At 51.3% G+C, this 21,165-nt stretch overlaps 1 protein-coding gene across 1 annotated transcript; it reads right to left on the bottom strand.

Moving 5' to 3' along the window:
• USP11 (ubiquitin specific peptidase 11) lies at positions 5,561-20,384 on the bottom strand. Its single transcript, XM_003484105.2, is given in 22 exon segments — positions 5,561-6,084; positions 6,165-6,253; positions 6,436-6,551; positions 6,638-6,787; positions 7,405-7,517; positions 7,695-7,765; positions 7,857-8,099; positions 8,305-8,357; positions 9,019-9,225; positions 9,963-10,057; positions 10,166-10,249; positions 10,387-10,611; positions 11,018-11,176; positions 11,256-11,429; positions 11,776-11,875; positions 12,000-12,061; positions 12,185-12,330; positions 12,470-12,587; positions 12,959-13,089; positions 13,263-13,372; positions 20,097-20,251; positions 20,253-20,384. Coding segments are annotated over 22 exon segments (2,856 nt in total). The 5' UTR covers positions 20,370-20,384; the 3' UTR covers positions 5,561-5,946.

Raw genomic sequence — 21,165 nt, 5'->3', positions numbered from 1 at the left:
CACTTTTATTGCTTATCATGGCTCGGGAATGCATTCACTGTAATTATATTCCTCCTAAAACACTAACACACATGTGCAAGCACATGCGCGCGCACGCACACACACACACACACACGTGCACACACACACATAGGCTAAACCCAGTCAAACAATGTATTCCTACAAAATTTAGGTTACGCTATTGTTTCATCTGTGCTCTTGGAACCATGGAAACTCAGAGGAATAAGAGCTCCAGGTCCAGGAGTTCCCGTCGTGGTGCAGTGGTTAACAAATCCGACTAGGAACCATGAGGTTGTGGGTTCGATCCCTGGTCTTGCTCAGTGGGTTAAGGATCCGATGTGGCCATGAGATGTCGTGTAGATAGGTCGAAGACGCGGCTTGGTTCCCACGTTGCTGTGGCTCTAGCATAGGCCGGTAGCAAGAGCTCCGATTTGACCCCTAGCCTGGGAACCTCCATATGCTGCGGGAGTGGCCCTAGAAAAGGCAAAAAGACAAAAAAAAAAAATTAAAAAAAAAAGAAATTTAAGATGTCTGTCCTTCCTTCAAAAAGATCTTGGGGAGTTCCCTGGTGGCTCAGTGGGTTAAGGATCCAATGTTATGACTGCCGTGGCTCAGGTGGCTGCTATGGTGCAAGTTCAGCCCTGGGCCTTGGAACTTCCACATGCTGAAGGCTCGGCCAAAAAGGAAAAAAAACAAGGAACAATCTGGTCGTTACCAGGGGGAAGAGTTGGGGGTATAGATGAGATAAGTGAAGAAGATTAAGAGGAACAAACTAACCCCCCCCCTTTAAATCTGGGTTAAAAAAGAGCTACCACAAATGGCTGAATTCCTAAAGAAAGTCAGCTTTGTAAAACTGCTCACTTTCAGGAGTTCCTATTCTGGTGCAGCGGAAACGAGTTTGACTAGGAACCAGGAGGTTGCCAGTTCGATCCCTTGGCCTTGCTCAGCGGGTTAAGGATCTGGCATTGCTGTGAGCTATGGTGTAGGTCGCAGACACAGCTCGGATCCCGAGTTGCTGTGGCTGTGGCGAAGGCCAGTAGCTTCAGCTCTGATTAGAACCCTAAGCCTGGGAACCTCCCTATGCTGCAGGTGCGGCCCCAAAAAGAGAAAAAATAAAATAAAACAATAAATAAATAAATAAATAAAACTGCCCACTTTCAAATCTCATGCCAGAACCCCTAAGAAAGGAGCAATCCCTGTGAACCTGAGACATCCCTCCCTTGGCCACCCTGTGACGGAGAGCCCTTCATTAACTAAGAAGGCATTAATCCTACCATGGCCAGGGGCAAAGAGAGAAAGCTAGGGAATGAGGTGGTCTCAAATAATGAACCGATCTCTAAAGAGAGCTGGCCCTACCAACACGGCTCATGCCTTCAAATTATAGGAATACATTTCCTTTCTTTTTTTTTTTTTAACGCTAACACATGATCAAATTCATTAGCAGTGACAGTACTTTCTTTTTCGTTAAAGAAATAAAATTGCTTTTTCGCACATTTTCTAATAGTACAAAATAAAATAAATAAATAAATAAATAAAATAAAAAATACAAAATAAAATAAGAAATAATAGTACAAAGGGTGTGGCTATACACAGGGAACACTACTCAGTATTCTGTGATATTTTGTCTTTTTAGGGTCACACCCGCAGCATATGGAGGTTCCCAGGCTAAGGGTCGAATTGGAGCTATGCCACAGGCGCAGCAATGCTGGATCTGAGTCGAGTCTGCGACCTACAGTACAGCTCACGGCAATGCCGGATCCTTAACCCACTGAGCAAGGCCAGAGATTGAACCTGCATCCTTATGGATGCTACTCAGATTTGTTTCTGCTGAGCCACAATGGGAACTCCATATACTTCAATAAAATTTTTAAAATTGGAGACGTTCCCTGGTGGCTCAGGGGTTTAAGGATCCAGTCTTATCACCGCTATGGGTCACTGCTGGGGAGTGATTTTGAGCCCTGGCCCAGGAATTTCTGCATGCCACAGGCATGGCCCCCCCAAAAAAATTTAATGGGAAAAAAAATGAAGAAAATAAAAGAGTGGGGCTGTAGACAGAAGAACCTGCTGAAAGATACCACTTATTTGCTCTAGGACCGCGGGTGAAGGCAAAATGCCTACCTGCCTGAGCAGCAGCTCCATCATCAACAACGTGGCAATGATAACACCACATCCCACAGTGTCATCACAGAGGACAAATGAGAATGTATCTGGAAGCTTTTTGTGTGTGTCTTTTTAGGGCTGCACCCATGACACATGGAGGTTCCCAGGCTAGGGGTCGAATCGGAGCTATAGCCACTGGCATGCGCCAGAGCCACAGCAACGTCGGATCTGAGCCATGTCTGCAACCTACACCACAGCTCACGGCAATGCCGGATCCTTCACCCACTGAGCAAGGGCAGGGATCGAACCCGCAACCTCATGGTTCCTAGTCGGATTCGTTAACCACTGAACCACGACAGGAACTCCTGGAAAGAATTTTTTTAAAGAGTATATATTACGTATATATATGTAATTGAATCACTTTGCTATACAGAAGAAATGAACACATCGTAAATCAACTATACTTCCATTTTAAAAAAAGAAAAAGCTGGGGAGTTCCTGCTGTGGCGCAGCGGAAGCGAATCCGACTAGGAACCATGAGGTTGCGTGTTCCATCCCTGGCCTCGCTCTGTGGGTGAAGGATCCGGCGTTGCCGTGAGCTGTGGTGTAGGTCACAGACGCAGCTCGGATCCCGCGTTGCTGTGGCTGTGGTGTAGGCTGGCAGCTACAGCTCTGATTCGACCCCTCGCCTGGGAACCTCCATATGCCGTGGGCGCGGCCATTAAAAAAAAAAGAAAAGCCATCTTCAAAGTCCTAGGGAGGTTTTGTGGCATCTTACTCACCCTTGCCCTACCCTCCCCCTGGGACATGGAATTGTGGTCTGAAAGCAGCAGCCCGGTTCCCAGTACCCTCTCTTGAACTGGAGGGGGCAGAGCAGACTTACAAGTGATGGCGTACCTACTCTCTGTCCATCCACCTCGTTCTAGGTTCCTTTCTTCTTGCTTTCTTTTAAATTATTCATCATTCTGTTTCCCTCCCTCTTTTTTGAAACTTATACTTTTGCCAGTCTTTAGTTTTCATACCCTTATCAAAATACAGTATCAATCTAACTTGAAATCTAGGAGATGCATTCCTTAGTAGGCTTTAAACTATATCCAAATTACGATTTCCCTCCTCAGCTGTCTGATGTGTTGTTAAACTCATCCACCGACTTTTTTTGTCTTTCGAGGGCCGCTCTTGCGGCAAATGAACGTTCCCAGGCTAGGGGTTAAATGCGAGCTGCAGCTGCCAGCCTATGCCACATGCCAGATCCGAGCCACATCTGCGACCTACACCGCAGCTCATGGCCACACTGGATCCTTAACCCACTGAGTGAGGCCAGGGATCGAACCTGCCTCCTCATGGATACTAGTGGGTTCCTACCCCCCTGAGCCACAACGGGAACTCCTCCACTGACTTCTTAAAATTTATTATCTCAGATATGTCACTTCTGTTTGGTTCTTTATCAACGCACTTTCATTTTTAAAAGTGTTAAGTTTCTTGTTCCCATGTAATCATCTCTATTGCCATGACCAGGATGAGCATAACTGTTTTACATTGAGAGTTCTGCTCAAAGGGGTCTGTAATGCTGCCTCTTGCCTCCTATGTCTCCTGATTCTTAGGCATGTTGTCTTTTTCTCTCTCTCTCTTTTTTTTGTCTTTTTGCCTTTTCTAGGGCCGCTCCCACGGCATATGGAGGTTCCCAGGCTAGGGGTCTAATCCGAGCTGTAGCCACCAGCCTACGCCAGAGCCACAGCCACACAGGATCCGAGCCGCATCTACAACCTACACCACAGCTCAGGGCAACGGCGGATCCTTAACCCATTGAGCAAGGGCAGGGACCGAACCCGCAACCTCGTGGTTCCTAATCGGATTCATTAACCACTGCGCCACGATGGGAACTCCGGCATGTTGTCTTTTCAAGCTATTTTTGGCTGTATCAGGAAAGTTATTTTGAATGAATTCATTTGAGGAAGGCTTTTGTCCAGGACTGATTATCCATAGTTAATGAGGTCTCCCTGTGCTTAAAGCCGATTCTGAGCCAGCTCTTTATGCCTGCTTCCTCATCTGCAAAATGGGGTAACAGTGCTCAAATCATATGGCCTTTGTGAGGATTAAACGACAGTCATGCCTTTAACTAATATTTGTTGGAGTTCCCGTCGTGGCTCAGTGGTAGGTGAATCCAACTAAGAACCATGAGGTTGCAGGTTCGATCCCCGGCCTCGCTCAGTGGGTTAGGGATCCGGCGTTGCCATGAGCTGTGGTATAGGTTGTTGCAGACGTAGCTCGGATCCCGTGTTGCTGTGGCTCTGGCATAGGCTTGGCAGCTACAGCTCCAATTGGACCCCTAGTCTGGGAACCTCCATATGCCGCGGGTGTGGCCTTAGAAAAGTCAAAAAGACAAAACAAAACACCCCCCTAGGATTTGTTATTTTCACTTAGGTCCATCTGAGCCGGGTTCCTCACAGCAACTACGTTCATTGTCACCTGTTAATAGCAGGCCCAGAGGTTTGTGGGTAATAAGGCTGGGCTGAGTGAGCCTCAGAGGGGGTCTTGCTAGGTTCAGTGCCAAGGCCACAGGCTGCGGGGAATGGTGAGGCCCTTCCTGTGGGAATGGCCTCTCAACTGCCCTGATGAGGATTCCCTTCTCAATGTTAAGAGTTGGGGTGTTCGTCCACGTCCAGATAACCACACATTTGTCCCCTCCACGCCGCCCCACGGTTGTCCCCCTGGGAGCCCTATTTCTTGGGGGTGAGAGCTGGTGGCTGATGGCAGGGCTCAGGTTGCATTTTATGCTCAGACACACCACGTGGCTCCCGTTCCGTGGTAGGTGCTCCGTCTCATTCTTCTGTGGGATGAGGCCTGGCGGGGGGAGCTAAGCACGGGGGGCAACCCAGACACGGCCCATCTGTCCAGTCGGCTTGGCTGGCTGGGGCCAAGTGTGCCACCTCTGCAGGGGTTCTCCTCAGAGGACAGTCCGGAGGGCCTGTGAGGTCATCTGGTTCGCATCTTTATGTCCACACAGATGCCTGCCTGTTCCGGGTGTACCTTCCCCACCTCGGCTGTGGTGTAGGTCACAGCCACCAAGATTTCTCTCTTGGGTCCAGAGAGGTCAAACGTCCCTCCAGGGACTCTACCTCCAGTGTAACTGATAAGGTGCACTGCCTTCTAGACATAACGGGAGCAATTACCTGACCTCTGTATCCTGCTTCCCCATCTGCAAGCGGCAATGACAACTCATAGGAGTCAGTGTTTGCAAAATGCTTTGGAAAACACTGGGCATGCAGTTGGTGCTGAGAACCATGTCTGGCACCCAGATGGTGCTTCAGAAGCCCTGAGACTATAGTACCTGGCACACAGACGGTGCCCCATAAGCACCCAGAGCAGCAGCCATCACACATCTGGTGTTTAATAAGCACACGGGCATAAAACTGGTGCTTCGTATGTGAAAAAAAAAAAAAGAAAGAAAGAAAACCCACACTGCCAAGGAACACACTGGCACTTTTATATATACACAGCGCAAGGAAAAGGGTTTCAATAAGAAAATACACTCTGTGTTCGGGTGCGCCCCCCCCACCCCCTCAGGACACCCCAGGGTGAGGACAAGGGGGCAGGAGACAACCATAAATAGAGAATAGAAGGGAAGGGCAAGGCTCTAAGGGGCAAACACAGGTGGGGAACACACTGCTGGAGGGAGACACGACCTCTTCTTCCCCGGGAGAGAGCGAAATAGCAGCACAGGAGAACAGTAGCCACGACGAAGCCTGTGACACCTGGCACGGGTACCTAACACGGTCAGAGGACAGGGGTGGGCTCGGGAAGGAAGGGAGCGGAGATGGCTTCCTTCCCTGTGGCAGGGCCAGGGCCTCAGTTTACATCCATGAACTCAGAGCTGGGCGGGATACCACAGGCGGGGGACGCGGGGCGCTCAGAGAAGCCGGGCTGGGGCTGCAGGCGACGGGCCACGTCCTGGCGTTGGTAGAAGAGGACGTAGGCTGCCTTGGACTGCGAGGAGAGCACGGGCGTCAGTGAGGGTCGGGGAAAGGGGGGGTGGAGGGGGGGAGACAGGAGGATGCAACCCACACCTCGATCTGATTCTCCGTCACGGGCGAGACGCTGTTGTCATCAAAGTAGTGCCACTGACCGCTGTCCTTGTTGCAGGCGAACGTGGTGTCTGTAACAGAGGGCGAAGCCCGGCGTCCTCGGCCGCCCTCCGGGGCCTCGGAAGCGTCCAGGGCCCGCTCTCGCTCCTCCCACCCCGATGCCCTCGCCGCCCCGTCCACACGCTGCGTTCCCCACCGGGGGTACCCCGCCCCCCACCCCCGGGGTGTGCCCCTGCCACCCCCGGGCACCTACAGTGTCCGTCACGCAGGCCCCCGTAATGGTTGGAAACCGCGATGAGATCGTATTTGTACAGCTCTGGGGCCGACTCGTTCTGCGGCTTGATGACGAACTCCGAGAAGTCCAGGTCCCTGGGGGTGGGGAGACAGGGTTAAGCAGGGTTACCAGCGCCCCCTTCCCCCCCTCCACTTCCCTGCCAGCCTCCCAGGGACCAGACCGGATGGGAAACTCCACAAGAGTGTCCAGCTTCTCGCGGGAGAACTTGGTGTAGGAGAAGCGCTTCAGGTGGATGATGAGCGTCTCGGGCAGCATCCACAGGTCCAGCTTCTTGGTGGCCAGCTGGTGCTGCTTGCAGGTGGGGCAGTACCTACGGAAGGGGTCAGGACACAGACACTCTCTAAGCACCTACTGCATGCTCTGTGTGCCATGGGGCCTGCAGGGGCCGCATCTGGTCCAGAGATGCTCTCTTACTCCTAGCCTACCTCTTCTTTTTTTTTTGTCATTTTGCCATTTCTTTTTTTTTTAAGTTTTTTTTTATTTCATTTATTTTTTTGTCTTTTTTGCCATTTTTTGGGCCACTCCCGCGGCATATGGAGGTTCCCAGGATAGGGGTCGAATCGGAGCTGTAGCCACCGGCCTACGCCAGAGCCACAGCAACGCAGGATCCGAGCTGCGTCTGCGACCTACACCACAGCTCATGGCAACGCCGGATGGTCAACCCACCGAGCAAGGGCAGGGATCGAACCCGCAACCTCACAGTTCCTAGTCGGATTTGTTAACCACTGAGCCACGATGAGCACTCCTGCCTCTTATTCTCATTTGCTCTCCTGACACACTAAAGTCCTGCCAGCCACTCCCCAAGTACTTCCCAACTGCCTGGTGCGTGAGGGGCAGGGCGGCAGGAGGTACATGTAGTGGTAACAGGGACCAGGGCAGGGAGTCCCACCCAACTGGACCGCCAGAGGCCCTGTTCTGGCCCCTTACCAGGGGTTTTCCTTCTCCAGGGTCTCCACAGTGGTGAAGAGCTCGATGCACTCCTGCAGCCGCACCGGAGCCTTCTTCAGCACGTAGCCGACGCAGTCATGCTTCACGTAGCCCTAGGTCAGGGGAGGGGATGGCCAGGCATGAGGACGAGTGGATGCAAGGGAGCAAGCGAGGGAAGAGCACGGACTCTGAAGCTAGGAATCCGAGGCCTGGGCGCTCTGTGGGCCATGGCTCGGCGGAGGCATGGCGCGAGCTGAAGGTGCCCCCCGCATCCCCGGGAGCTCGTTTACCTCGGCCTCCACCTCGTCATAGTACCGCTTCTTCATCTCTGGCTCCCAGTCGATGGCGATGTACGGCTGGGCTGGGGGCGAGCGGAGGTGGTCATGGGCCCTGCTGCCAAGGAAACCCCACCTCCCGCCTCCCCAACCCTGGCTCACAGCTGAAGGAGACACCATGAGTATCCTCGTTGAAGGTCGAGCGGTCGCTGGTCCCGTTGGAGTTCACTGTCTGCAGGGTGAAGAGGTGCTTGCGCCGGGCCCTCTGGGGCCAGTGAGATGGTCCAGGGGAGTTGTCCACGGGGGCCCGGCTCCCGCCCGCGACGCCAGAGCTGGGCCCAGCCTGCTCCAGCCCAGGGTCTTGGGAGCTGCTCCCAGCCACATGTCCAGGCTTAGGGAGGGTGTCCTTATCCTCCAGGTCTGCGAGGACAGGGGAGGATGTCAGCGGTGGGGCCGTGTGAGGCCTGGGGGGCGGAGCGGCCACGCACATCCGGGTGGACCCTGTGTGGGTCAGACCCACCCTGGACCCTGCCGCCTCGAGCCGACCCACCGCCCCTCCCTTGGCCGTGGGACCACACTCGCAGACCCTCATCCTGGCCGATCCGCCCTCCTTCCTCCGTCTCACCTTTCTCATCACCATCGTCCTCGTCATCCGAGCTGGGTCTGGTCACGTAGCGCCTGCAAACAGAACAGAAGAGACGCTCGGGGAGGGACACGAGGGCAGGGAAGGCAGAGCCTGGGATTCTTCTTTGCTTATGATGGGAGGCCCCTGGGAACCCTCCACACAATCAGCCGTCAAGGGTGAGCCCAGAAGGCCTCAGAAGATGCCAGGGGAACGCAGGAAGAGGCGGCCTGACAGTTAAGGAGGGTGGATCTTAGGTGTGACAGGTCACTGCTAAACAGACACACAACCAGTTGTAAACATCCATCAGGGAAGGCCTCTGAGGAGCGCTTGTGAGGGCAACATGATGAGGAGGTAAAGCCTGGTAGTGCGCTGCTGCTTGCCTCACTAAAGACTCCGGATCTTCAAAGCACAGTGAAAATCCATTGGTAAAAACACAAATCAGCAAGCCTCTCTGAGGAAGAGACAGTTAAGGACAAGATGAAGCTGTCTGTGTTTCATCTGTCTTGTTCACCTCTGGAGAGGTGGTGGGCAAAGCCAGAAATTGAGAGAAAGAAAGAAAGGAAAGAAAAAAAAAACAAAAACCTATGCATTTCTCTGGCCACGTTAAGTCTGAGCTGTCTTCTGCAAGTGGAAGGGAGGTGGCCAAGTACCCAGCTAGACACTCAGGTCTGAGTTCTGCCCCCCCCCCGCCCCCGACCCCAAGGGCAGACTCACGAGAGGCGGTACAGCAGGATGTGATACAGGGCGTCCCAGGAGAGGCGGTCCCGGGGTACCGACACCAGGAGCGGGTGCCCAAAGAGCATCAGGCCATAGTAGGAGTTGTTGTAGTCCCGGGCTGGGGTGCGCTCCCGCAGGTAGATGGGAAGCACAACGTCCTCTCTGGAGTTCTCGCCGATGGCAGCCCTGCCGGACACCTCGTATCTGCGGGGGATGGACGTCAGGTCATGCCTGATCAGGACACCCAAGAGGGATTCGCAGACTCCGCCCCAGGTACTCCAGCCACTCACCACTCATAGCCTGAAAATATTCTGAAAAGGGTCTGAAGAGTCACCCAGGGTTTGGTGTTTCACAAACTGTTGGGATGATGGACACAGTTCTTTGTCTACGTGATGTGTGATAAAGTACTTTGGTATTATCAGGGCACTGAGGGAGTGGACATTTTTTGTGTGTGTGATACAGGGACCTGGAACCATTCTCTTTCTGGAAAACTGCTGGGTTTATGAAGACCTTTTCTACTCATAAAGCACTTTTTATTGTCGTTATCCAAAGATTGCAGACTTGTTCTCAATGCTTTTGTGTTCAGCAAGCATCTCAGCATTCCCTGTTTCAAAAATCACCCGGCTTTGAAGGACTGCGATATGAGCAAGGAGTGCCTATCGGCCTCTGGTGCCTATGAAGGGCTAGTTAAGTGTTGAACAAAGGAAGGAAGAAAGAGGAGCCTCCCCCACATAACGGGGAAGACCGCACCCAAGGATGCCCTGTAGCAGGATGCCACCCCGCTCTCTGACCAGCCTGAGCCCCCCCACCCCACTGAGGCACATGGCCGAGGCCCCGAGCAAGGGCAGGTGCCCTGCGCATCAGGCCAAGGAGAGGAGAGGGGATATGGTTAACGGAGGAGGGTCCTGAGCACCCTCCATCTCCCCGGTGCTCTCACTCACATGAAGATGTCATCTCTGTCCAAGATGCTGCTCAGAGACTCCTCCAGCTGGTAGATCTTATAGAAGCGGTGACTGAAGACGTCGGCCACCATCATCTGGGAATGAGAGGCGGGGAGGGGACCGGTCAGTCTACAACGTCTCCCCTCCACCCTTCTGCCTCCGTTCCCCTGAATCCCAACTGCCCTCCATCCACAAAGCCTCACCCTTTCTGGCGAGACGCCAGTGTGTTTGGCCAGAGCCACACACAGATCCGAGATCTTGCCTTTCTTGGGGACCACGAGCCGGTGCTGAGGGAGAAACGGTATCCACAAAAGAGCAGCAGGACACGTGGAGAGTCAGGGCAGGAGACCCGGAGGCAGGGCAGAGGAATCCCACTCTGACCGCAGGGCCCTCATCACGGCCCGTGCCCCCACTGTCCCCGTACCTGCTCTGGCTTGCGGCGGGGGTCCATGGAGACGAAGAAGACCTCCATGACCCTCTTGTGGCTGACAGGCAGCGGGACACTGAGGTAGCAGAAGGGGTCGAATGTCACAGACACGTTGCCGCAATCGGGGCACACCAGCGTGGACTTGAAGAGGCCATGGAAAGTGTCCACGATCACGGAATCGTTCCGCCGTTTGTGGTTCTGCCAGGCCTCCTGAGCCACCTCCTGTTGACAGCGGTGTGATGGGCGGTGAGGTCCACCCGGGGCAGGGGAAAAGCACGGTTTTGGGGTGGATGCGCATGGAATTCCAGTTAAGGTTAAGGCCACGGGCAAAGTCCAGAGGCAGTGTTACCGCCAGGGCTGTCTGGAGACTGTTCACTGTCAGGGCTGGGGGTGAGGTGGGGCAGGGGCCCTGGGTGGGGGTTAATTCTGGATTGGTTGTAGGGGCCGGGGGTGGGGGGGAGCAGATGTGGCCTTGCTGCCAAGGCTGGGACCGAGGTCAGAAAAGAGGGGTGTAACAGAACATGGTCAGGTGTGGGATACGTCAGGGGGACCAGAAAATCCCTGGGGCAGAGGCCCCTAGTGGCTTTAATGAGGCCCTCGGGATGGGGGGGTCTTCAGGAGCGCCCACCTGATCTGGCCTCCCCGCAGCATCGCACAGCTCCACGTATTCCTTCTTCTTGACACGGTTGAGGTCCTCGTGCAGCCCATCCAGGAGGAACGACAGCAGCTCCTGTGAGTCATGCTGCTGGTAGCCCAGAAACTGGGACGCGAAGTGGCCGACCTTGGTCTGAGAAGATGGGCAGGGCCATCAGCGCAAGTGCGCGGGAGTCAGGCGTTGGGGGGGAGAGCCGTGGGCAGAGCTGTACCTTGAACACGTGGGGCACGATGGAGCGGTGGTGGCCGGACCACGCCTGCTTCACCAGGTCCGCGTAGGCCTCGGCGATCTCCCCCTTCATGCCCAGCGGGTTGCAGAAGTTGAGCTCCTCCAGGTAGCGGTTTTTGAGGAAGTACTCGGTGAGCTGCGGCACGTTGCTGAGGCACTGCAGGAGGCAGGGGCCAGCCAGGGGAATGAAGAGGAGAGCGCGGTCACCAGGGTGGGGCAGGAGAACAGCAAGAGAGCAGGGAGGAGGAAGAGGGGAAAAAGGGCTGGGGGGAGGGGAAGAGGGCACAGGGTGGTGGCGAAGGAGCGGAGCCACGGGAAGGCAGAGAGCGAGTGGAGGGGACAAGGCATCGACGTTCTGGGAGGCCGGGCATGTCACGCCAGACCTCTGGGGCCCCAGCGTCCGACCTGACCCCTTGCCCTGCCGTCCCCCCTCGCGCTGTCCCCAACCGCCACTGCTTGAAGCCACCCCCGTGCTGTGCCAGATCTAGCCCTCAAGGTCCAACCTGCAGGGCCGAGTTCATGAAGCACGTGTTGCCCAGATTGGTGAGACCGCAGATGCCTGGCTGGCCCTGGAAGTCCTCCTCCTCCTCCGTGGCGCTGTTCCTGGGGTGGATGAGAAACCCTTATGAGCTGAGGCCCTGCTACCTGCAGGTGAGATGCGCTCAGGGGCTCGGTCGTTCTGCCTACGGCGGGACCCCACTCTGGACCGGAAACCCCAAGGGCTCACATGGCGTGCGGCTGTGCGCTGGGCCAAGTGCCATCCTTGTTTCGGGTCTCCATGATGACCACCTGGTTTGGAGGGAGAGGAATAAAAAGCAGGAAAGGCATTCATGGAGGGCCGCCTGGCACCTGGCCCTCACTCACCCCAGCGTGAGCACTGCTGGTGGGCAGACAGGCCCTCCCCGCCCTTACCTGCCCAGTCTTGAGAGCGGCGTCAAGCACTGTGACGTGTGTGTTGCACAACCTCTCAAAGGAGCCCTCTGCGTTCTTGATCCACAGCCGTGTCTCCTCCTGGGGGCTCACCAGAAACTGCTCCCGCGCGGTGTGTAAGACGAGGTCTGGGCAGGGGGATGGAGCACACTCAGCACCTTCCTGAGCCCGTGAAGGAGCCACCCAGCTTGGCATCAGACTCCTGAGGTCGCCGAGCTGCGACTGCGGCTGGGAATGCCACCCCGGGCCGGCTCCCCGGAGACTCACCGAGCGAATCTGTGTGGCTGAATTGAGCAGTGTGGGCTGTGTCCATATCACTGTGCTGGACAAGCAGCAGTTCTACTGGGTACACTTCGACCTTCTGGATGCCGGGCAGCTCCACGACCTGGAAGGAGGGAAGGGGGCACACACAGGTGTACCCAGCCAGCACACACACGGACACAGGCACCAGCACCTGGGAGGAGCACGCCCACAGGCGGACACACAAGGCACCGTCACGCGTATGAGGATGCGTGGGGGGGGGCGGTGGCGTGCACAGGCAAGCAAACACAGGGGACACAGCAAGACACTGTCTAGTGACTGGTGAGGGGAGCGGAAAGCCGATACAGGTGTATGGATCCAGCACACACCTCCACACACAGCTCTGGACCCGTGCCCTGGGCCCACGAGGCCTTCCTCCTACCCTCCCCCCGACGGAAGCTCCCCCACCACCACCACCGCCGCCGCCGCCACCAGCGCCCCCTGCACCCACTATACCTTGCGTTCGACAGGAGGCTGGCCATGCTCTAGACCATACCAGTTGACCAGGTAATGCCAAGCAGCCGCTGGGAGCAGCACATAGTCCTCACCTTCCACCAGTCCCTTCTTGAGGCGCCAGTTTACCTGGTCTGCAGGAGAGCAGGGGGAGGTGGCAGAGGAACAATCAAGGAAGGAAAGTGATGAGTCACCCTGGCCATCTCACCAATGACCTAGCACAGAGAAGGGGCTTATGATCATGTGTGGCGATGGAGGGGACAAGAACTCCAGGGCGAGGCTGGCGTGGGAGGCAGAGGCCTGGTACCTTCAAAGAGCCCAGCATTGTTGATGCAGCCAGGGGAGGTGCTGGAGTCCTGGTCTCCTCCCTGCACGTACTCTTCCCACTTCTGGTACCAGTGCTGCTCCACGAGGAACCTGGACCAGACAGGTGACAGGGGCGATCACATGGTTACCAGGGGGTTGATGCTACCACTTCCCATGGCTATGAGACTAAAAGGATCAACACGTTACAGGCGGAGGTGACCAGGTTCGCGTACACTGAAAACTAAGACCAGGCTATACATGTCAAGCAAATGTTTGTAATGAAAAATGAGAAATGCTTCCCAGGATTCAACATTTCAGAAAACTTGCAGCCTCATATAAAAATAAATTAGAGGCAAAATTTATTCAGTGAGACCCAGATTTGGAGAGAATACTTAACTTCTTAGGATACTAAAAGAGAGTTGGTTAAAAAGAGACAATGTGCTAAGAAACAGCAAAAAAAAAAACACCCCAGCCTCATACCCACAGTGCCAGGAAACAGGAGATTTTATTCTAGAATAAACAGCAATTCACTCGTCTTAGTCTGTGGAGTATCACAGTTAAACTGGGTTCAAATTAACTGTTTTTTACAGCCAATGTTATGAGACTTTAACCATTGGTTAAGTGGGCAGTGTTTGAAAAGGGTACAAAAATCTTTCGCTAAGAACTTGAAAAGAAATTTAAATGCCAAAAGAATCACCAGGTTTTCCTTCAAAGACCACATACTGCCATCTTTAAAATCATTTTTTGTACTTGGGATTTATTTTTGCTCTATATTTTTCTAAGCTTATGGACTAGCTCACTCTTTATAAAACAGTGGGGAAAAACATATAAAATTTACCATCAGAACCATCTTTAAGTACAGCATCACCAGCTCTCTGTTAAATGACAAACTTTTATACACACGACTAGGAGACATTTAGGACTGCTGAAATCTGCCTTCCGAAAATGTCATGAGAAATTCTCAAGTCTGCAAAATACCTGACATATACGAAGTGCTAAAGGGATATGTGCTGTTACCATTCTGATTCCCCGGCTTGGACAAAAAAGTTCACGTACACAGGATCCTCATCCTCCCAACCCAAAGCTGCCCTGTTATGGATTTTTTTTTTTTTTTTTTTTTTTTTTTTTTTGCTTTTTAGGGCTGCACCTGAGGCACATGGGCTCCCAGGCTAGGGGTTGAATCGGCGCTATAGCTAGAATCGAGCTGCGTCTGTGTGTCAGTGACCTACAGCCACAGCTCACAGCAATGCCAGATCCCTGACCCGCTGAGCGGGGCCAGGGATCGAACCCGCTTCTTCATGGATTCTAGTCGGATTTGTTCCCTCGGCGCCACAACGGGAACTTCCTCCGCTATGGAATTGTTGACACAAAAAAAGGCTGTCCCAAGTAACAGCCTCAAATAAACACTTCTTTAAAAATTACAAAGCTGATGAAAAATATGTTAACACTGTATTGGTTACTTTTCCAGCAGTCTAACTCCAGACATTGGATTCTTTAAAATGGCAACGTTCGTTTATAAAAGGGATCAGAAAGGTGGGGGGCTGGAGGTATAGAAAAACTTTGAAATAGTAACATGTCGCCCGAATAGGCAAACATTTTCTGTGGGTTGCTTTTTATTCATTTATTTATTTGAGGGGTTGCAGTGACCCCCACAGACCCTGCACTTTATGCATGCCAGGGACACGCACCCTCCCCAGCCCAGTGCTCAGGCCACAAACACTTTCCTCACTTAGCTTATCCAGAAGACCCGACCAGGGACCTGACCCCTGCCCCCTGCCCCCAACTTGCAACTTTGCAGCCCCCCTTCATGGTTTTTAACTGCCTTTATTGACGGTCTGTGAGGTTAATTTGCTCAGGAAGGCTAGTTTATTGTTAACGTGACCTTCGATGCACAGGGAGGCACAGCTCCTGGGGTTATTTTTTATAGCAGATTTTTCAAGGAAAGTTAACATTAAAACCACTCTTTATAGTGGTAAGCAAAACCTCCAGATCTGGCTACAACCTGAATTTCTAAAGGCTTCATAGAAGACCAAAGTTTTCCATAAATTTTCACAAAACATTGCTACCATACTTTCTCAATTCAAAGCCACTGAAAATTTTTAATATTTCTGAATTGGGATGTCTCATAATCTGTCAGCTCAGGTGGCAGTCATGACAGATGTGTCACTGTCTAATCAAAAAGCACCCAAGTGCTACATTTACGCCTACATATTCCATTTTTGGGGGTTGCTACTCTAAATGGTATCTTAAATTTTAATTTTCTAATTTCTTGTTGCTAGTACATAGAAATAAAATAGATACTGCTGAAGTCACTTAATGTTTGTGTTTCCTCGAATTTGTTAAAATGATGTGAAATATGTACTTATGGAAAGAAATTACTAACCAGTAACTGTCCTCTAGATTTCTCCTGTGTCTGGAGAAAATACTGGGTTATAATATTTTGATTAATAATTACACTAGATGTAATACAAAGAAACAGATATGTGGATATCAACTGAGAGATGAGATTTTCTACTTGTTTTGTTTATTATAGGGTTATTAGGTTATTCGGACGGTAAGTGTACTATTACATTGTTCTAAATTTATTATTTATATAGCTGTAAAAACCTAACTACGTAAATAAGAAGGCATATAAATCAATCTTTCTGCAAATTGTTAAATGAAGAGCGTACCAAAGGAGAAAAAATAGAATCTGAGCCATTTTCTGTAAAATGACAGTAATTCATGCCCAGATTGGCAATGCCTTTTTTGTCACCAAATCAGTTAACTCTTGGTGCTTGCCATTCTAATTCATTTTTTTTAAAAAGAATCCTTGCTTTTAAAAAAAAGTTAAGCTCCTAATAATCTTTGTTAGTTATCACTGTGTGTTTTGCAAGGTTGACTTGCAAATATTGTCTTCAACTTATATCATTTTCTATCTTGTTAAAAAAAACCAAACCATTCTTGTTTTATCGTTCCCAAATTCAGAATAACAACCCTGTTAAAATGTTTTCTTTTGTGCCTAAACTGTCACTGGGAGATACCACAAAGGTTTGCCCTATGATGCATCAGGTTTATCTAAAACGCCCCCCATTTTCATTCACATTTTCATAAAAGCTCTTTCACTTTCCAAACTTGATTTTTAAAAAATGACAAACCAAAAAGAAAGCTTGTATTCCTAGGTTTACTAGTTAATTATATTCAATTACAGATAGTAATATAAACACCTGTCCATCACTGCAGACTTTTGAAGCTAAAAAGCATACTCCCGTTCAAGCAACAAAGACGAGTACAGTAACTGTCTCCCAAAACACACCCTCCACTCCACCGCCCCAGGACTCTCGACTCACAAACCCTTTTCCCTTTTTGGTTCACAAAAAGTCTGAACAGGTACTGGGACTACCGCCTCCATTGGAGGGGAATTGTCAGAGGCCTATTGTTTATTTCAGTCTTTTCATTAGATCTAGCAGCCATGGCATATTTACCTTGTGTGACAGCTACAGCAGCAATCGGCAACCAAACGTGGAAATTTCAGTTGATTTAGTTCTAGCGTCTTCACTAAAGGTAATGGTTCCCCGCGCTACGCAGCCTTCTCCATTGACAGAAAACCCTCAGCATCTCTAGGCTCTTCTCGAAGCTCCAATGAGATGCTGCTTTCCCTTCGCGCACCGTTACCAATGCTGCGATACTGAACCCAGCCACCCACCTTCCTTACCTGAACAAAGAGAACCCCATGCTTGCTTACCTCTGTTAGGAAACTATCCACAACCTGCACAGACCTACAGACGCCTTCAGCTAACCAAGATTTAATTGTTGGGGGCGGTTCATCCTTGAAAATTTGCCAAGGAGGCTATACTAGCACAGCTTCTTTTTTTTTTTTTTTTTTTTTTGCATCCTCTCTTAAAATGTAAGCTTCGCCTAAAAATAAAATCAGTTCAGATGGCCAAATGAATGAACTGCCCTCGGCCAGCTCTGCCAGCTGACAAAAGATAGAAGGTGCAAATATTAAAGTGGATATTAGGTTTATGATTTGGGCTTAGTCCATGACTTTGAAATGCTCTATAAACACAAATTTCCTGACCACTGCAGCAAACCCTTGTAAAATGGACTGCAAATTAAAGAATCTTGAGATGCTTTTTGCTCTATACAAACATTAAAAAATGGAGTTACGGAAAAATGCTGCATGATATTATCTACAAGAGCAGCGATAAACCAGCTTTAATACTGAACCAACACTGATAGGATACATTTTTTTTTATCATCAGATCATATTTTTTTATCCACATAACATGAAGTTAACTACTTTAAAAGTGAACAATCCAGTGGCATTTAGTACATTCAGTGTTGTGCAACCTCTATCTACTTCCAAAACACTTTCAACACCCAAAAGGAAACCTGGTAGGGGTGGGGTAACCTTAAAGGGTATTGTCACAACAAGGCTGTAAAGGCAGGATGGGGGCAGGAACCAAAGCCCCCAGGCCCTAGGCAACACCTCCAAATGGGCTATAAAAATGTTCCTGTTATTGCTGTTCTTCTGAGGAGGCACCGAGGCTTTGCCTTGCTGGAGAGCTATAGTGTGTTGGTAAAATAAACTGCTTGGCTTCCTGTTTCTCATTTGGAGAAATCCCCACTTGTCCCTCCAGGAACTGGAACATGTATCTCACTAGTGCTGTGATTAAGGAACTCTGTAAAATTAGCAACCCTCACTCCTAAAGGCTTTCAGGTGAGAGCCATGCTTGAGGCGATGGATCGAGGAACAGCAAGAGTCCAATATGGCCGGATGGAGAAAGTGAGGGGCAGGGTAAGGAGAAGAGAGATGGGAGAAGAAATGAGAGCCAGGGACCAGCCCCGCCATCATAAAGCCCCTGCAAGTCCCTGTAAGAATTTTAGCATTTACATGGCCTGAGAGGGGAAGACCGTTAAAACGTGTTGAGCAAAGTATTGTAAAAGCAATACTAGGTATGGACGAGGAAAATAGTACCTTCACAGTGGAGAAACCCAGCAGAGACCACCTTCCCCCAGGGATCAAGGCTAACGTCACCAATGACGTCATCTGGATACCGAGTACCCACCTGATATGATGCAAAAGACACACGGTATGCATCCAGTAGTTCATGTATATCCCCCATAAAATGAAAGCTTAGACCACAAATACTATTTAGGGATGCATACAATGGTGGAAAAACGTTAACGAAATTAAATTCAGGAGAAGAGTGTCCTGTGGCGCAGGGAGAGGGATGTTTTTCACCTGGGAGGGGCACAGAAGGATTTCTTAAGGTAACGGTCTGAATCTTCAACCCAGGTGGCTAATTCACACAGTTTTTACTATTTAAAATTTTTACTTTGAAATGGACTCAGAAAAACTGCAAAAATAATACAAAGAATTCCCGCGTGCCCTTCATCCAGATTCTCCAAATTTAACATTTTAACCATCTGCTCCATCGCTGTTTATTTAAATACATTTCTATGTACGCTATTCTTTCAAGCGTTTCAGAGTAAGCTGCTTACACGATGGTTCTTTGCCCCTAAATGTTTCAGTATGCATTTCCTAAAAACAAAGATATTCCATTTCATAATCACAATACAGTTATCAAATGTAAGAAATTAGGAGCACTAATATCTAATCTACAGACCTTAGTAAAGTTGTACCAATTTTCCCATTCATATCTCTCACAGCAGAAAAGAGAAAATACATCTTCGGAGAAAAAAAAAAAACCTGATTTTTAGAAAATAATTTATTTTTTCTGCTCCGGGATCCAACCCAGGATCACACGTTGCATTTAGTTATCATGACTCCTTCAATCCCATTAATTTCTTCAATCTGGAACAGTTCTTCATCCTTTGTCTCTCACGACCTTGAAATTTTTGAGGAGCACAGGCCGTTTATATTTTTTAGAATGTCCATCAACCTGGACTATGCAAACATTTCATATATATCTCTTCGAGTCTTAAGTATTTCACAATTTAAAAAACGAGATGCAACTCGGCGAGAAATACAACGAACCCAGGCACAGTACATTTCAAGCACTGGTTAGCAAAGAAATCAATTAAACAAGCCGATTTATCAAGATACGCATTGACATTTTTCAAAATAGCTATTTTTTTCCCGATTCCAAAAACAAAACCGTACTAAAACAGAAAACAAAGTAACATCGAAGGCCCCTCCCGTGCCAATCACCTGCACTTTCTCCCGTCCTGGGAAGGGCTCCGCCAGAGGCAAAAACCTCGTCGCGTCACAAACTTTGCTCATTCGCAGGCGCCATTTTCTGCTTCACAGGCACCACCTCCCCTCTGCAGTCTTTCCTTGGTCTCAGGACACGCCCCTTGGCCTGCGTCACAAGCCTCGTTCCCAGGCGCCAGCTCCCTCCGCAACGCAGGCTCCGGCTCCCGCCCCCCGCCCCCCGCCCCCCGCGCCCAGCCGCTCGGCTCAGACGCCGGGCTTCTGCCCGACGTCATCCGCTTCGCCTCCGTACTCGAGCGCGGATGGGCAGCCGGGGCCGCCCCCCGGATGCTCCATTACGTCTCGCAGACCAAGCGCCCCGGCTCCTCTGCCGAGACCGCCTGCTTCCCAGGCTCCAAGTTCCAACCACGCGGTCGGGCCGTTTTTTTTCTCATGCCCCGCCCCCTGCCTCTCCACAACAAACCGCGTCCCGTTCTCAGGCCGCAGGCTCCACCTTGCAGGCCCCGCCTCTTTCCCAGACAAGGCACTTCCCCGCCCCTCCCGTCCTCAGTCCCACAGGCCACTCCCCCGCCCCCACGGCAGCGCTCCTGCGGACCTCGGCCGCCGCGTCCCCCGCCGGCACCAACGCCCCCTCCGTCCCCTCCAGCAGAGGCTCTGCTCACAGCTCTGCCTCACCAGCTTTCGCCGGCCTGCAGCGGACGCCCTCGCCCATTCTCGCCGTTTTCGATCTGGCGCCGCTGGCTCTCGAGGCCCGGCACCGCTTCGCGCTGTAGCTCTTGGTCCTCGGCCGCAGCCGCTGGACTCGCTGCGACCGCCGCCATAGCCGTTCGCCCTCCACTCACAGCAACCGCAGCTGGGGATAGGAAGAGGCCCCTCAACTGCCACTTCCGGATTCTGGTCCCGGAAACGGAAGCAGAGCCCCCCAAAGAGCCAGGGGGCTACTGCCATCTTGAAACGGGACCCCACGCGTGGACGCGTCGAAGGGCCGGGCGGGCATCGGACCGTGGGCAGTCATCTCTGCGACCAATAGGCGGGGTAAAATCTCCAGTTGGGAACTAAGGACAAAGGTGCCTTGTGGGATTCTAACGCCATGTTGAGTCACGGCAAACGGTTGTGGGGAAGGTGAATTTAGAGCGAGGTGGACCAGGACGTATTGAGGAGTTCTCGGGGGAGACCCAAAGGTTCCAGGTCTTCTCGGTCCCATGCTTTGCTAGGAACCGAGGGCCTCTATCCTGGGAGCGGTGTAGTTAGCCAGACCAGAATGCCCTTCCTTCATGGCACTACCCTTCTTTTCCATCAAAACCTAATGCAAAAGAGGTCACCACTTCCAGGGTGCCACCCAGGCCTCGGGCCTCTTCCCTGCCTGACCTAGATTTATTCTCTGGACAAACGTGTTGAAGGGAAGTGAGCCCCAGGGCCAGGTGTATTTATTGGCGTTACAGCAATGATAATAATAGTTGGCCCTGTTCAGGTGTTTTATTGCACGTAGGTAGTAGCCTTAGGCAGCAGAATGCCTGTGGGCAACAGTGGGGACCAGAAACGTTAATTCACTTTGCCCCAGGTAGTATGTGGGGCAATAACTAATATTAACAATAATACTTCCCTCTTTGGAGCTGTGGTTTGAACTCGGGAATTCCAGTTTTACAATTGCAACCCTAAAACACCAGGCCAGAGATTCTCAAACTGTGGTCCTAGGCTTTCTACTGGATCAGGAGACCCTTTCCGAGGGTTCACAAAGTCAGAA

Source organism: Sus scrofa, chromosome X (assembly GCF_000003025.6).
Source record: "Sus scrofa isolate TJ Tabasco breed Duroc chromosome X, Sscrofa11.1, whole genome shotgun sequence".
NCBI classification, from domain to species: Eukaryota; Metazoa; Chordata; class Mammalia; order Artiodactyla; family Suidae; genus Sus; species Sus scrofa.
This window is presented reverse-complemented; position numbering and strand designations above follow the sequence as displayed.